Source organism: Accipiter gentilis, chromosome 9 (genome assembly GCF_929443795.1).
Source record: "Accipiter gentilis chromosome 9, bAccGen1.1, whole genome shotgun sequence".
Classification (NCBI taxonomy): domain Eukaryota; kingdom Metazoa; phylum Chordata; class Aves; order Accipitriformes; family Accipitridae; genus Astur; species Astur gentilis.
This window is the reverse complement of record NC_064888.1, coordinates 23287515-23303701: the sequence shown is the minus strand read 5'-3', so window position 1 is coordinate 23303701 and position 16187 is coordinate 23287515. Positions and strand designations below refer to the sequence as shown.

Genomic DNA, 16187 nt, shown 5'->3' with positions numbered 1-16187 from the left:
TCTTATGCTCAACTCACAGTTGCCCTACAGCATCCCATGAGCCCCCTTTGCTCTGAGCACAGCTACACCCTGCAATAATTAACGAGAATTTTTGAGATTGAGTAATATTAAAAAAAACCACAATCAAATTCCCTTCTTTCAGTTCTTTTTTCTTCCAGACAGACCCATCCAAATCTCATCCACACTGTTTATTGAGTCTGAAGAACTTTGCTGCTCATAAAAGACACACTCACTGCCTTAGACCATCAATCTCTGCTTTGGTGTACTGCTTCTCTCTGGATTGGCAGGGGGCTGAAAGTGACATCAGTCCACAGGGCTTTAGATCTAATGCTCCTGTGTGCGTCAGGTAATCCAATTGAGTTCTTATATGTCGACGGACCCAGAGATTTATATTGAGCCACTTCCTAAAAGCTGACTCTTATTACCTGGCAGGTGAACTAACCAAAAAAAAAAAAAAAAAAAGAAAAAAAAAAAAAAAAAGAAAAGGAAAAAAAAGAAAAGGAGGGAGAGTAAACAGCCTCAGCAGACATGACGTTGCCCTCAACTTCAAACCAGGGGCTGCTAGGCTTGGCTTGCAAGCAAGAGAAGGAACCTTACTGTTTACTTGCTTAGCCACTTGCCAGACCACACGGTGCTTAGTTACAAGACATAAACAAAGCAGTAGAAAGAGAGAAAGGAAGAAAGAGAAAGAAAGAGAGAAGACAGAAAGAAAGAGAGAAAAAACCAAGAAAGAGAAGTCCAAGCAAGTACTGAATATGTTTAATGTGACACTTACAACTATGATGATCTAAACAATCAGTACTGGGCAAAAATATAGAAGATTTCAGACTATTCTGGATGCAGCATCTGTCCAACGTGTACAGGTAGGTTCTTACGTATTTCTCTTAATCTCATTATCAATTAAATAAGTATTAAAGCATTCATCTTCCTGGCTTTGTACAGCAGTATCTAATATTTACCCTGGGGTTTTTTACATTAAAGCTCATTTCATTTCTCTCAAGTCATTAGCTAATCCTGATTAGAAGGCTGCCTTCTTCTGGAGTTAGAAACATTCACCTATGACAGAATTTCACACATAAAAATTCAGAGTACCTCAACCTATTTCTATTTTCTATTGAAGGCAAAGGAATAGAAGGCACTAAATTGCTACTGCTCTTGTGGCAGGGATAAGTCTTCATTGGTATAACACCATTCACATGATTCTGGAAAACATGTTTAAGTGCATTATTAATTCATGGATTTATACTGAGTACTATTATTTAGGAAACAGCACTGAACTCCAAACACCAGAAAGACATGTCTCTAGTGATTACAACCTGGGACTAAAGACTCTCAGTTAAGAAATTGGTTTCCTAATTTCTTCTCTACTGCTCTTTACTGTGTTTTTAGGCAAGTCCCTGCATTACAGTTTGCAGTTTCTAAAATAAAAGCAGCCCTACTTCATGGAAGTTTTGGCATATGCTTTGTAAGCATTAGTAATTTAGAAATTTTTAGATGGAAATTCCAGAGGAATAGAAATAATGGTAATTTATTATTTACATCTAAAGTGGATCACTGATGATAGCAAACCACATCACCCTCAGTGATGTGAAAGAAGGCACTGAGAACTCCTCAGGTGATAGAGCCAGTCAGCATCAGAATCAAGATTAGAAGCTTTGGATATCTTGCTACTGCAAACAAAGGTATAACCGTGACATTTTCAGGACTCAAAAACTCTAGCTTTACAGTACCTGTTTAACATATTAACAATAGGCAAACCACAGCAGCATTGACTACAGTAGGATTAGCTGCTTGAGAAGCTATGGAGAGGCTTCGGGAAGCCTGGGCAGTATAGGCTAAAACTTCATTTTTCTCTGGCACCTGAAGAAGCTACAGTAAAGCCTGCTCCGGTGCTTTTACATGCGTTGTGGTGCTAACTTTTAACCTCAGCATCAGCACATTGTTTGACTCTTCATTCCCAGCTCCTATATCTGGAATGAGGCTGCCTCATTGCAGAGAATTCATAATGCCTAAAAAAGGACATGAGCCAATCAAAATAAAAGAGAAATACTACTATGGTACTTGAGTTCTACTGTCCTACTATTTCTGGCACTGCAGCAGCAGACAGCATGTCTTTGAAGCTTCAATCTTTGAAGCACTGGAATGTAGATTATGTATTAGATGTATCAGATTCAGTTCTAGGCCAGCAGTCCGTTATGCTTTTTTATAGGATGAGCTTTTAATGACAGGTACATGAGAAAAATAAAAGAGTGGCAGTAGCTGTCTGTCATAGATAGATATTCTGTGAGGTCCTTAACGTTTGACATCAGCCAGGGTGGAGGTGATAGGGCATATAAACTTAGCAAGAACAAACATAGCACCACTTTCTTTTGAATGCAGTTACCCAGTGAGATGTTTTTATACATTTCTACTGAAAGAACATATATTTGCAAACTGACTGCAGACTGTAATGTTCTCCTCTGAAATTCACAGGTAGGTTCCCCTTGAAGTAAAGAGGAAATCGGAATTTAGCCCTGTAATTCTGATTCTGTAGGATGGTGTGTTCTTCTACATTTTCTTTTGGCCTCAATAACATTTTGTGTCTTTGAGGAACAATGTCCATAGATCTTGTAATAAAGCCGTACCTTTTAACAGACTTACCACTCAGTTCATGAAATTCACTACAGAGAGGCACATAACCACACTGCTCAGGAATCAGATTTCAACTCTCTCCTTCAAAGATTGGACTTTTTAAAGACTGGCCCAACCCATGAGAAGTTTATGATTTCCTAGCAATGAAATATGGCTCTCTTCAGCAATGAAATTTTATCCCCCTTGAGTTCTGAATACTTTGCAATAATCTGGTTAATTCTCCTATTGATTAAAGTGCATGTTTCCAGAAAGAAAATAAAATAATTTACATTAGAAGGTGGAAAAATACTGTATAATGAAGGCTGTATCATTACAGCTATAATTTCTCTGGCATAATCTTTCTAAGGAAAAGTCATGCTTTAGCAACAAGACAACTCCCTTATTGACTTGTCAGTGTTTACAGATTTGGCTCTGCCTGTCTACTTTATTTGAACAGAATTTTTTAACATCATTCTAAGTGTTTATTCAAATTATAAACCCATAAATTTCCACCCCATACTTCAGAGGGTTGAATTTCATACATAATGAGATTCATCTCTCTGCTATGAGGAATACAGCATATTCTCTCCAAAATTATAATAAGTGTACAATGAGTCAGAGTATGAAATTTATATATGGAATATATGTGAATAAATCAGGTTATGATTTAAATTAATTTTAAACTAGATCTTTCCAAAAAATGCTCTTTTCAGTCTCTTCCAACTTTTCATGTAGCTAAAATTTATTGGTATTTTATGGACAAGCAGCACTGAAATATAGTAGGTTGTACTTAAGCAAAGTAATTAGTAATTATCCAGCTTTTTATCCAGTTGTTACGCTTATATTTCCAGGTAAAAAAAAAATGTTGTCATGAATGATAGCATGTATCAAGAACTGACTTTAAAGGGTTACGATAGTGGCCCTAAGATACATTATATACACAAAGAAGCTCAGAGTTTAATTTAGACATTTTAAAAAGTCTAAAGTACATGGTGTGGGCACCTAATCTCCCCAGATACTTTCCTTTTTCGTTTCTCTAAAATATTCATACAGTTATGATTAAGATATTATATTACATTTATTTTCAATACAGTTTGTTCTGTATTCCCCCTAAGATTATCAGTAACAGTCATTAGTTTGGTGATAGCAACAACATTCACTTAATTCAATTTTAACTACATTTTAATATATTTTGAGAATTTACTGTTTGAGAATTTACTTGGGTTTTCAATTTTAAACATTATAGATGAATAGTGCCTATAAAGCCAATATATTTAGGTGTCATTTCTTAGTAAATAATTTCTATACTATATTTTTTATAAGCTTAATTTGTCTTATGGAAAGTACTGTTCTTCAAAAATAAAATAAAACCTGAAGTATTAAACCAGAACCGTCATCAACACAACAGATGCAGTCAGACCCTATCCAAAGCTCACAACTACTGACTGATCATCTTCTTTCCTCTGTAGCCAATTTCATGTTACAGTTTTGTGGATTGTTATGAATCAGATGCAAAACAAAACAGGTTTAGGGTTCTCACTGATGGACAGTTTGGTCCCAGCTTTCAGTGCTTCTTCAGTATCGCCCAACTACCTAGTCCTATGATTTTTTTTTTAAAGAAGCAAACAACATGCAGTGTTGAGCAACAAAAGATTGTGATCCTCATGTGAAAATTGTTCATTTAAGAATATTTAAGTGTAGACACTCTTCACTGAGGCAGAATTATTTCACTGATCCCAACCTGTCCATAGAGACCCAGAATCAGTTTAATACGTATCTACTATGCAATAATCTTGTGCCTCTATAAAAAGCAAGCCCTATCTTCCCATTTCAATTAAGAAAGGATTCTGTACATCAAATATTTAAACTGTATCCATACTAGGATAATTTTCATTTTCAAAATGTCTCTACATTCACATTTATAACTATATAATATTTAAGTGCATAAAGGAGATCAGTTAAGTATCTTCCTGGAGATACTGCCTGCAGAATACAGAGAGGTGATTCTGGCCCTGGTTCAGGGTAATGGCAACTGCTGTCCCTGCCACCATGGCTCAGGGAAGTCAGAGGCAGTGAGGTTGATGCTAGCTGCATCTGTTCCTCCTCCACCTGTGACTACAGAAAGTGTTCTGCCTTCATCATGTGACATCAATGTACTTCTATGTTTGGGACAGACTCTTTGTAAATTCTGTAAATTTACTTTGGAATTATCACTAATGATTTCAAAACTGTACCTCAGTCCAAAAGTTAATATGGGCCCTATTTTTAATCCCCCTAATTTTGTATTCCAAGTTTGATTTATTGCACAGCAAGTCCTGAGATACACTGCAAGAACTTTTCTTAGGGTATTTGGGATACTTGATATTAAAAAAAGCATTTGTCTTGCCTTTAGTCAGATATAATTTGTGTTTTAATTTACTCCTAGTCTTCAGTGAATTTTCAGTCCCTTTTGCTGAAGTTGCTGAACTTTTGTGTCAACATGATGTAAAGATACAAATTCATCACTGGGCTACTCTTAAACATAAAGGACTTCAAAGCAACATGTTACTGTATGTTATTAATCATTGATGGGTGCAGCCATGGGCGACAATCAAGAAATAGGATAGACAGACTGATTTTATCTAGGTCGAAGTCGTCACCTTGGTGTGTTCAGAAATTACATTACGTGGTATGTTAATTAACCCATTGTCCAGCACCTCATGTCAAGTAAAAGGATGCTGACAAAACTGACATTTTTCCAGCTGCTTTTCATTCTAAAAGATCTTTAAGAATTAAAAACTCTGTTTTGCTAATCTGTCTGCTATGGATCCCTTTTCAGCCCTTAAAATCAGTTTATTAGCCCTCCAAAACCCTAGGAAAATGTCCCTTCAACTTCCTATCTTTCCTGGCTCTTGATCAGATTAGATTTGAAAACAGACTGCTCAACATCTTGCAGAATAGCACCTGAGGTCGTCTGGCTAAGTCCCTTCTTCCAAAAGAGGGTTTTTTTCCCCCACTTCATCTTGCTGCCACTGATACAAGAAGTTTTGCCTTTGGCTATACTTAAGGAGGTTTGGGTACCCTTGGTTTTGGTCATTTATTTACAGGAGGTGCTTTTAGACTATCAGGCAGCACCTAAGGCCTAAAGGGGACTGTGAGACATAGCTAAGAAATTGGAGTACAACAGCTGAAAGGGATAGAAGGCTAAGAAAAATACTGTATCTAAAGAAAGTTAGCTAAAGACCATCTTTTTACAGACTTGTGTGTCGTTTTATTGCTGTGTCCTTCAATGCAGCACTAGAAGAAACAATTCCTGGTCTTAAATTTGCCCTTGAAAGTGATCGATGGAGATTCAGATACTTCCACACAGTGTAGTGGTTAAATTAAGCAAAATCAGTATTAGCCAACTTCATGTGCCTTCATGTGCAGTGGCTTTACACCAGCTTATATGTACTGTTATGAGTAGACAACTTTTTCTGGATATAGTGGTGCAAATGGAAAAGGTTACACTCCAAGCCCACCCTCACTTGCCTGCCAGTACAAGCCTACACTCATACTCTGCTAGTGAAGTTAGTGGCTGAGGTTAGCAACCTCTCAGATCTGTCAGAGGACCTACTTATGTTGCCTCTCTCTGATTTACTCATGTCAAAATCAATCCGTCATCTCTAGCAGAGGGGCTGTGATGGGCACTTATGTCCAAACCATAAAGAGGCAATACACCCTTCTCAGACACAACTGCTTACAAAATCTACATCTGTTTACACCCTTCAGCAATTCAAAAGCTGGTTAAGTTTCCAGCTAGGTATTTTGCAATATACAGATAGAGTAATGAAGCAGAACTGGATGTTCAATCAGAAGAAAGACAAGACCACTGCAAGAACAGCTTCCAGGCAGGAAAAATTGAAAGGCATTTCTGGTTTGACAGAAGCCTTTCCAGTTCACATAATGCTTGGTTCTTACCCAAGGTTAATCCTTTGTTGTTGTTGTTGTTATGTTTTTGAATACACTTCTTTTGCCAAAGTTCTCATTTCCAGTTGTTCTTCAGGATGCCCAAATGGGGCAAATCTGTTCTTGCTTCATGCCTTAAAAAGTTGACCAGAAACAAACTTGACACCATGTTTTCAAAACCTAAACATGGTTTCTCCTTCCTCACCATCTTATTCGCTGCTGTGTCCTGTGATCTCCCTTTTAATCTGTTTTTTTCACCATCATCCAGGCAATGGATTAAGACTGATGCTATAGAAACTGATTCTACAGCTGAACCAACTCCCCAGTAAACTCCCTCTAATAGGCTTGCATGAAAAGGGCTGTCATTTAGTTAGGAATCCAGATGCCCTGTTCCTCTTGAGGATTTTTAATTCACATGACTGTGTTTGATAAGGGAAGGTCAGTTTCCCTACAAAAGTAATAGGTTTTAGCTCTTTTGTTGTCTTCATACAGTCAACAAAGCAGAAAATTAAAGATGAAGGTTGACAAAAGCCAAGTTGCTCCCTTACATTTTACTAAATAAGACTGCCAAATCTAATAAATCCAAATTTCACGTAAAGTGACCCTGGCATATGAATTTACTATGCGTGGTTGTTATTAAGTGTTAAATTCAGATGCAAAGCTGTAGTTCATTACCTTTTACAATCTATTCAATTTCTTTCATTGACCCTAGATTTCAATGACTGTTCGGATGAAAGCTTGCACATATGATAAAACAAAATGTACCAAAATAGAATAAAATAATTTAGAAAGAAATGTGATAAATAGGTGGGTATTTGTGGCAAAATGATGGCTTATCCTCACCTCAGTGTACCTTTCATATCTATGCAAGAAGAGTAGATTAAATTCTTCCAGGGGAAAATCTATTGGCTTGAGACAGTCCACGTAATGAATGAACAAGTTGCAAAGGTAGAATGGGGAGGATATTTTAGGCTAATTTGCCTATTTGGATGGCACTATCTTCTTCCACAGAAGTCAGCAGATTTGTCTTTGACCTCAGAGCACGAATTGGCACTGAAAGCCCACTGCTACTTTTTCCAGGCACAAAAAGTTAACCTCTGTATCCTGGCCAAACTCCAAAGTGGGTGATTACATTCCGCTGCTCTAATTTTTCCCTGCAGGCTCAACTAGATCTAGCATAATTGTGTAGTGTTACTGCAAACAATCAAGTCCCTTTTTGCATGGTTATTGTTAACTTTCCTCCTTGCCTCCTAGTTCGTCTGCTTTGCCTTGTCAGTTATAGCTTGTTTGAAGGTCAGAACTGTTTGGTTCTGGATCACAGCTTTTATTAAATTGAAGGACCATGAATATGTGCAGTGCTACAAAGATAACAACACCTTTATATCACTTTTACTCTCATATCATATACATAGCATAGCCTGGCTATAAGAGGAAATGAAATGTATTTTTTCTCCCCAAGCACTCACAGTTGTATTTTTGTCAAATATCCTGTCATGTTGGTCTTGAAAATCAAAAGTCAAAAACACAGCCCAAAATTACAGAGCATTCTGAGTGTGTTTAAATCAATTGACAATTTGCTTGTAAATAACACATTGCTTAACTCTACATTGCATTAAAGCAATAATTTATTACACTTTACAGAGATTATGATTTCCATGGCCATACAATGTAATTATTTTGGGGAGAAGTTTGCACATCATTGCTAGCAGAATTCATTTAATTCATACTTAGTATTGATCTGAGACATTACTTTTACTCTTAGAAAAAACATTCACTACAAATGTTAAGCAGCTCTGGTGTAACTGCTGATTTCACTTTGGCTTTATAAAGTTGTAACACTTGCACTCTGGATAGTTGCTTATTGAGTAACTTAAGCTAGTCAGAAATGTCAGCACTGAAATCACTTGGTATAAGCACTTCTACCTAAAATAGAGGATGCAGTGCTCCTTCCTCCAGCACAGTCTCAAATAAAACAGCACTAAGTACAGTCTGGTGGATTACCCATATGGAGAAGTCACACAGATTCTAGCTCTGGGGATGTGAATTGATTGCTTAGTCCCAGTACCACAGGGTTAAGTGAAATGCTATCACAGTAACTTACTATTAAGAGAAATGGTGATGGCTTAGATTAAGAAGATTTGTCTGTCTCTTCTAATTAAGGTTAGGTTCTTAAGAAGCTTTACTATCCTTTGAAGCTACAGAGACTAAAATTAGGACTCTGGTTCTGTTTAAAATGTCACTAGGTTGGTCCATAATCCTGTAGGGATTGCAGCAAGGGATCATTCTTTCAATGTTGTGATTCCTTGTTTGGAAGCTACTGAGCCAGGACAAGACCCCATGAATCAAAGTCTGAGTAGTCTATTAATCAGCAACAAGTTGGGCCTGCAGAACATCATAATGCTCTTGCAGTGACCCCTTGAAGACTGCATAATAAACGGGAAGCTGGCAAAGAAATCAGCTGTAAGACACAGTAAATTCTATTGCAGGCAGAGAGCAAATGGTAGCAGTAAGTGGGTTGTGCACAGAGGGTGAAGAAATGATTAGGGGGAAAGATCTGTTTTCGGGCTGTAAGTGAAGTCATTTTACAGTGGTGTTTATAATCCTATACATGACAATAGCATCCTAGGGTCTAGTGTCCTCACTTGGTGGTCCACAGACAATGTCAAAACCTCAAAGCAATAGATGGATCACTTCCAACTTTTCTCATTATGCCCCTATTTACATGGCATACAATGAACCTATGGAGCTCATTGTTACAGGGTAGTAACAGCAAAAGTGTAAATTAAGTTCAAAAATTTTTAGAAAATTTTAAGCTTGGATTCAGTTTTCCTTACAGATGTGTAGACCTAGAGCAGCTCTGCCTAGATTAGCAAATTGCAGAAATGTAAAACTGGCGAAATAGAAAAATCAGACCCATTTATGAAGAACAAAACCTTCTTTGACAATATTTAGTATGATAAAATATTCAGAGAAAAAGAAACCTTGATACTTCAAGTCTCAAGTCAGTTTCTAGTTGGCTGGGATTAGGAAAATACTTTTCCAATAGGAAAAACATTAAATTATGATTCACTGCAGGATGCCTTTCTCTAAATGATCTGATGCTGCGCTGCAGCTGAGACAAAACAGGGAGTGTGTGGACCAACATTCTTCTGCAATATGCCAGGTCTTACATACCTGTCAGATAAGACAGTGTGCTGGGAGCCACTAAATTGCTATTCAGCAGCTCACAGAGGGAATCATCTTCTAATTTGGTTTAGTGAAACAAAGCAAGTTTATATGTATATTGGTATGGATGAACTGCAGGTTCTGAGTCTCAGGTATCTGACCAAGAAAAATCTCTCATCAATGAATCCAGTAAGAGTCTACAAAGCTTTTACTGATCAATCTGCTGAGCAATGAATGAAACTCAATTGATCTGTTGGACTGTGTTTATAAACCTTTCATGTTACAATGCATCTCTTTTGCTTTGCTGTTCTTTTTCTCTTAGATTAACTCTGTCATGGTTTTATAAAGAAGAGCATCCAATTAAGCAGCAAAATCAATGCTCTTACCATTTAGATAACCACTTACAAAGTCTGAACAGTACATATTAATGAAGAATCTCCTGAGTAAAAACTATTTGCCCCACAGAATCTTGTGATTGGTTTCGAAAGATGAGAAAAAGGGCTCAAAAATATTACAGGAAGTTGCTTAGTTCAGTCCCCTTTATTTACTCTTACTCAGATTAAGATAGGGATGAACGATACCTACCTTTTGTGAACAAAGAAGCAGGGTGGTTCATAAAATATTTCTTATTGTGAGAGAAGAGTACGATTGTAATCAGTATGGCTTGCTTTGTCAGTCTACTTTAGAGTGTCCAAAATCTGGTTTCTACTGCAGCAGGCATGAGCAGTTCTTGTGTGACACTGGCCGAGGTCCTGTGGGCAAAAGGAAGCCCTCTGGAGGAAGAAGAAATATGGGCACTATTGTACCTGGCCACAGTGCAGCTTCTGGAGGACCTTCACAAAGGTGAGGTGAAAAGTATCTTCTTATAGTCCTTACAGTTGGAAATTAAATCTTGAGTTATTTTAGCTCTTTTGAGGGTTTGGGGGGGGGGGGGGGTGTGTGAGACAAAAAGCACTAATGGCAATAATACCATATTGCTAATAAAAATGAGAAATCTTTCAGTGCTGCTGGGATTACGTGCAGACTGCTCTGCCTACATAAGAGATCTTCACATGGGGCTTTTTTTTTTTTTTTTCCAAATTACACATCAGATATTAATTTATCTAAGTACAACTATACATGGTGTAACAGGACAGAAATGTCCTTCCTAAAGTCTGAATAACATACACACAGAAAGTGCAGGGCCAGCTAGGATCATGTCCTTCATGTACTGACAGTGCAGGACAGGCAAATCCACATGGCTCCTCATTTAGCTAGTGAGAGACTTTTATCCTGGATGATAATAATGTGACTTATCATAATGGCTAGGCAAGTCATCATGATGAATGCTTGCCAAGCAGGCCAGCTGTACAACAGAGCACAGCTGAGCAACCTGTCACATTTTGAGAACTGTTTATGACAACAGATATTCCTTTTGAGGGGACAATGGATGAGATGTGTTCTTACCTCATGAGCATGTAGAATCAAAATACAAAATACTGAAAACAATTGATATATAACCTCCTATAGCTGGAGGGGTGAACTTTTACTACCAACTAGTTTTTAATGGACTGGAACACTATAGCAGGTTGACTATACCATCAGTTCCCTATTATCTAGTGTAACAAGAGGACAGAACAGCTCAGACAAGACAGGCACCAGGAATGTGCAAAGGAGTGCAGCACAGATATACACACCTGGATAGATTCAGCTCAGCTTAATTAACTCAGTGCCAGACACTAAGCTGACACTACGTTCTCCCGATCTCTTGTTTAAAAAGGGGGAAAAAAAAGAAAAAAAAAAGACAAGACTTGTTGGATGTCTGTTGAATTGAGATAATCAGCCTATATTCCCTATGCTGCACCAGATAAATTTACAGTTATTATGATCAGCAGATGAAGAGTAAAACAAGAGGAAGTAGGGATGTAGGACCAAGCTGATCTATAGGTCAAGTGCAAGGCTGCTCAAACATGTCTTTAGAGAGCTCAAGTCCGGAAGTGATGCCAAGTTGGACTCATGCTGAAGCTGAATCCCCAGTGCTCCAGTTTCTTAGAGGGCAGCAAAGGTGAACTGCCTCTGCATAGCATCATCCCAGTTGACTAAGACATATCTCTGGCTCCACATCTCTTAATTACTGCCGCGTTTGTGCTGCACTGTGCTGGATGTAATAAATACTGCTAGAACTGGTGATGGTCAGCACTACTTGCTATAGCAATATTTCCAATGTCTTTGTGCACTGACTAGTTAGGCAGGTATGCTCACTCATTGGCTGGCCAACATTACAGAAGGCCAGGTAATCTTGTCAAGGCTAAAGTACAAGCTGGCTACCTGTTTCTAAACCAGAAAAATTTCCAAGCATGTGATAGTTGTATTTGCTCACAATACTAAAGAAATGGAGAAGGAGCAAAAGAGAAGGCTAGCCGATAATTTTAAGACCTTTAATTTTGTAAAGAAGTAAATGCCACAACTGTTGCAAATACCAGTGAGTACTGATTCTCTGGGTCCTCTGGCTGTACCAACCTCCTAGGTGTATATGAGTTCCCAGCTTAACATTTTACCATCCATTTTCCTGAGGTAAAGGTCACCATGCGTAAGAACTAAGTAGCCATTTTTTAATATATAATTTTTAAATGCCAAAATACCAGAGCATTTAGAGCATGTTTCTGAGCTCTTCTCCTATGAAGATCTGAATGGTCTCTGTTCTCATGGTTTAGACTGAAGAGAGTGGTTCAGCAGCCAACACTTCTTTTTTTTTTAAATTACCTATATTTCCAGGAACCCTATGTCAAAATATTGCCATAGTTAATGCAGCTTTTCCTCTTTCTAAAGTAAACAGATTGATCTTAGATGCTTTTTGTCATGTCTTTTTAATGAATATTTTAATGAAATCACTTGGATGTCTTTGGTGAAATTCACTTAACATATGTATGCAAGTGCGGTGTGTTTGCAGAAGACTGCCCACCCTCATGCTTCCACTCCTGCTTCGGACCACTGGGACTGACCTCAGTGGATCTCTGCAGTGGTATTTTTTAAGAGTACCCAGCCCTTTACAAGGAGAATCCAGTCCATTACTGACATACCTTCAAATACAATTTTTCAGGGAACAGGAAGGGCAAGCTGTTCCCTAAGGGGCAGGGAGCCCAGATCCAAGCATGGTTACAAGGGTGGCAGGGCAGGGGCTGTGCCAGCCAGGGCCCTATCCCACAGTACCCAAGTAAGGCGAGTAGGGCAGGTCTGGGGTTGACAGCTGAGAATCCAGACCACCACACAAGTTTGCAGTGACAAGGCAGGTCTGAGGTGAAGCTGCATCAGAATCAGGTCTGGTGTGGGCAACCAGGGTCAGACAGCCTAGCAATCCCCAGCCAAGTCCAGCAGTGACAGGCTGGGAAGTCAGTTTGTGTGTCAGGATCAATGAGGTCCACAGTCAGGCAAGGCATGGCTGTGGCTGAGCTGGAGACAGGCACTCCTACACCATACATTAGGCAGGGACTCAAGGCCCCAGGCTGAGCTTAACTGGAGCCTGGGATTATGGCCAGAGGTAGGGGGTAGGTCCCAAGTGAAGCTGGTCAGGACCATTAAGGCCTAGTAGTGTCCTCAGGACCTTGTCAGGTTTAGGAGCCTACATTTATCATTTTAAACCACTTTTGTTTGAAATATCGCCTCTCTTTTAACAGAACTGACATGCAGATGGAAAGACTGAATGTGAATAATGCTAAAATATCATGGCTGTTCACATTACTGGTAGAATCTAGTCTAAGTTTTAGTTTGGATAGTCTTCATATTTGCATTCTGGTAAAAAAAAAACCCAAAGTTCAGGTTAGTTGGAAATGATGCTTCCACTTAAAAGCTTCGTAGGTTATAGCACTGGGACTTGGGAAGTTTGTTTCAACTGCTACCTCAGTTTCTGCTGACTGACACAGTGTAGTCATCAAAGCTGGGCTCTGCATCAGTTTCTTCATCTGTACAATGGAAATGAAAAGATACTGACTCCTGGAACTGACTTTCTGGTAAAGTAACTTGGCTTTGCTAGATGCAATACCAAGAAAGAGAGGTTACTAACATGCAAAGCTGACTGACCATAAGCAGCAGGCAGAACAAAAAAATACCGCCACAGAGAAGAGATTTGTACTATGGTCATGTAACTTAATGGAAGCTAACTTAAGGTCTTTTGCAAATGCCAGCTTCAAAGTATTCATGCTTTATTGGAAGGAGTGTTCTACTCTTCTGATGGTCTCTTGTGTTCTGCTTAAAAAGATCTACCAAAAATGTCAAGATCTCCAGAATCTGCACATGGTATGTAATGCTGCCTTTCCTTAGGCTTCCGAAATCCACTGAAATCAATATATTGTTCATATGTGTGAAGTGATGTGAGAGGGAAATCAAGTCTTTAACCGCCACTGAATTCCAGCTGACAAAATCAGCCAGGCATAAATGAGTATGATTCCACTGACTTCTGGGTACATCTCCAGGAAACTTCTGTGATGGGTTTGGCTATGCTGGTGAGATGCCAGCAATATGATTTTCTAAGCACAGTGATATCAACATTAAGAACACCATTATCTTCTTCAACATTTTTCAGACCCTGCCATCTGTATGATTTGTCCATGGTCAGTACTACTGTCTACTGAAGGAAATTTGTCCTTCCAAAACAATGCATCTCAGGTGGAAGCTGTCCCCTTCAGTGCACCAGAATTGCTCCACAGGCAAAGTAAAAACCAGCGCATTGGACTAACAAAGGTGAGATATATTACAAAATAAATCTAGACAGTACCTCACGAAGACAAGCTTGTGGGTTTTAATGCAGCATATCAGGTATCTACTGTCAAACTCCATTTCTAATAACACTAAACAAATTAGGCTACAGTTAGAAAGATTTACATGTATCTTGCAGCTTGCCATTAGATGAGCATGCATGTCAACATCAAAATCAGTTTTGAATATCAGTCCGCAAGGTCTGCAAAAATGTATTTTTGTGAAGGCCCACAGAAAGGAATAATATTTCTATGAACATGGTGTTTGACCAGATATGCTAATTGTAATCCCAGAAGCAGCAGAACTGCAGTATCTACACAATCAGAGAGCGGACGAACTCCCAGGAAATCAGAAATATGTTCAGCTTTGTTAACAATTTACTTTTCTTCTCCCTGCCAAATAAGTCTCTCCGGCAAGAGAGTAAGATACAACACTCAGGTACCTAAAAGTTTTAAATACCACCAGGACCACATCAGTACATACTTCCCTTAGATGCTATGCAGAAATATGAAGCCTTGGAATAGATGGCCCTTACTCCAGTAATCCTCTTCCTGGACGTGACTGCTAGTCAGTCCCACAGGCAGGGGAGACCTTTAATTGCCAATGGGAAAGCTTCAAAACTAAGAAAGGAGTTCAAATTTCTTTTCCTACTCATGGCATCATTGGATAGAGGGCAGTCTGGCTTGGCCCCTCAAGCTGAACAATACTCATTGCATGCCATCTAGTCAATAAGCCAAGAGTCACTATTGTATTTTTATATATGTTTCCTCTTGTCTAGTGACCTGTTTGGCTTCTGCCATTTTGTGTCCAAAGACACAAAAAGATGCTGTCTCTAGTATGAGGCTTTTCTGTATTTAATGTTGACTTCATAAAGGGCTTCCTTTTCTGTTTTGACAGATGTTGGTGTATTCCTTAGGAATGACCCTCTATTGGTCAGCAGACTACCAGGTTCCTCCAAACCAGGCCAGTTACAGAAACATTTTTCTTTTCTTTCATTCTGTCTTATATTGGTAGGTTCAAAGACAGAAAGGCATAATGTGAAGTCTCAGTAAGAGGGGCTTTATGTTTTGGACCACTAGAAAGAATTGGAAAGCTTGTGTCAAGGTCAAGACTTCACCAAAAATACCAGTTCATCCAAATCAGGAATTTAGTTAGGCCTCATCTTTACTTCCCTTTTTTCTTTTTCCTTTTTCTTCAAAACCCAGAATTGTTCCCATTAAGATAAATTGTACCTTGCTTTTAAGAGTGAAGATTATTTAATCCAAGACTGTAATAAGGAACAGGCTGCCCAGGGAAGGGGTTGAGTCACCATTCATGATGTGTAGATGTGGCACTTAGGGACATGGTTTAGTGGTGGACTTGGCAGTGTTACGTTTAAGGTTGGACTCCATGATCTTAAAGGTCTTTTCCAACCTAAATGATTGTATGATTCTATGATTCTAAGACATGAAGGGCTAAAAGAAAAACATCACGTCGACATGATCATGGTGCTGTGCACACTTATGTGCTTTTTCAAAGAATGGGATGCTGGAATAAAACTAAATGACTCTCCTTATTTTTGAGCAAATTCTACCAGCATCTCTGCTAGCTGAAATTTTGCATTTATTGCTTACACAGAATACTTTCAAAGATTTGTAGCACATGTTTTGCTTCATTTTTATATCCATGCTTTTGATTGCAAGTTTTTGGAGAGTACAAGCTTTTAGTAGATTTAACCCCCCTTTTGTGGGTATACATGGTCTAAGAGAAAAGGC

At 38.6% G+C, this 16187-nt stretch overlaps 1 protein-coding gene across 1 annotated transcript; it reads left to right on the top strand.

The window, feature by feature from the left end:
- The first annotated feature begins 461 nt into the window (after positions 1-461).
- On the top strand, positions 462-15447 carry LOC126042947 (FERM and PDZ domain-containing protein 2-like). Its single transcript, XM_049810717.1, has 4 exons — positions 462-863; positions 10420-10545; positions 14261-14418; positions 15331-15447. Exons 2-4 carry the CDS (start codon positions 10422-10424, stop codon positions 15445-15447), a joined length of 399 nt encoding a protein of 132 aa, XP_049666674.1. The 5' UTR covers positions 462-863; positions 10420-10421.
- The last annotated feature ends 740 nt before the right edge of the window (positions 15448-16187 follow it).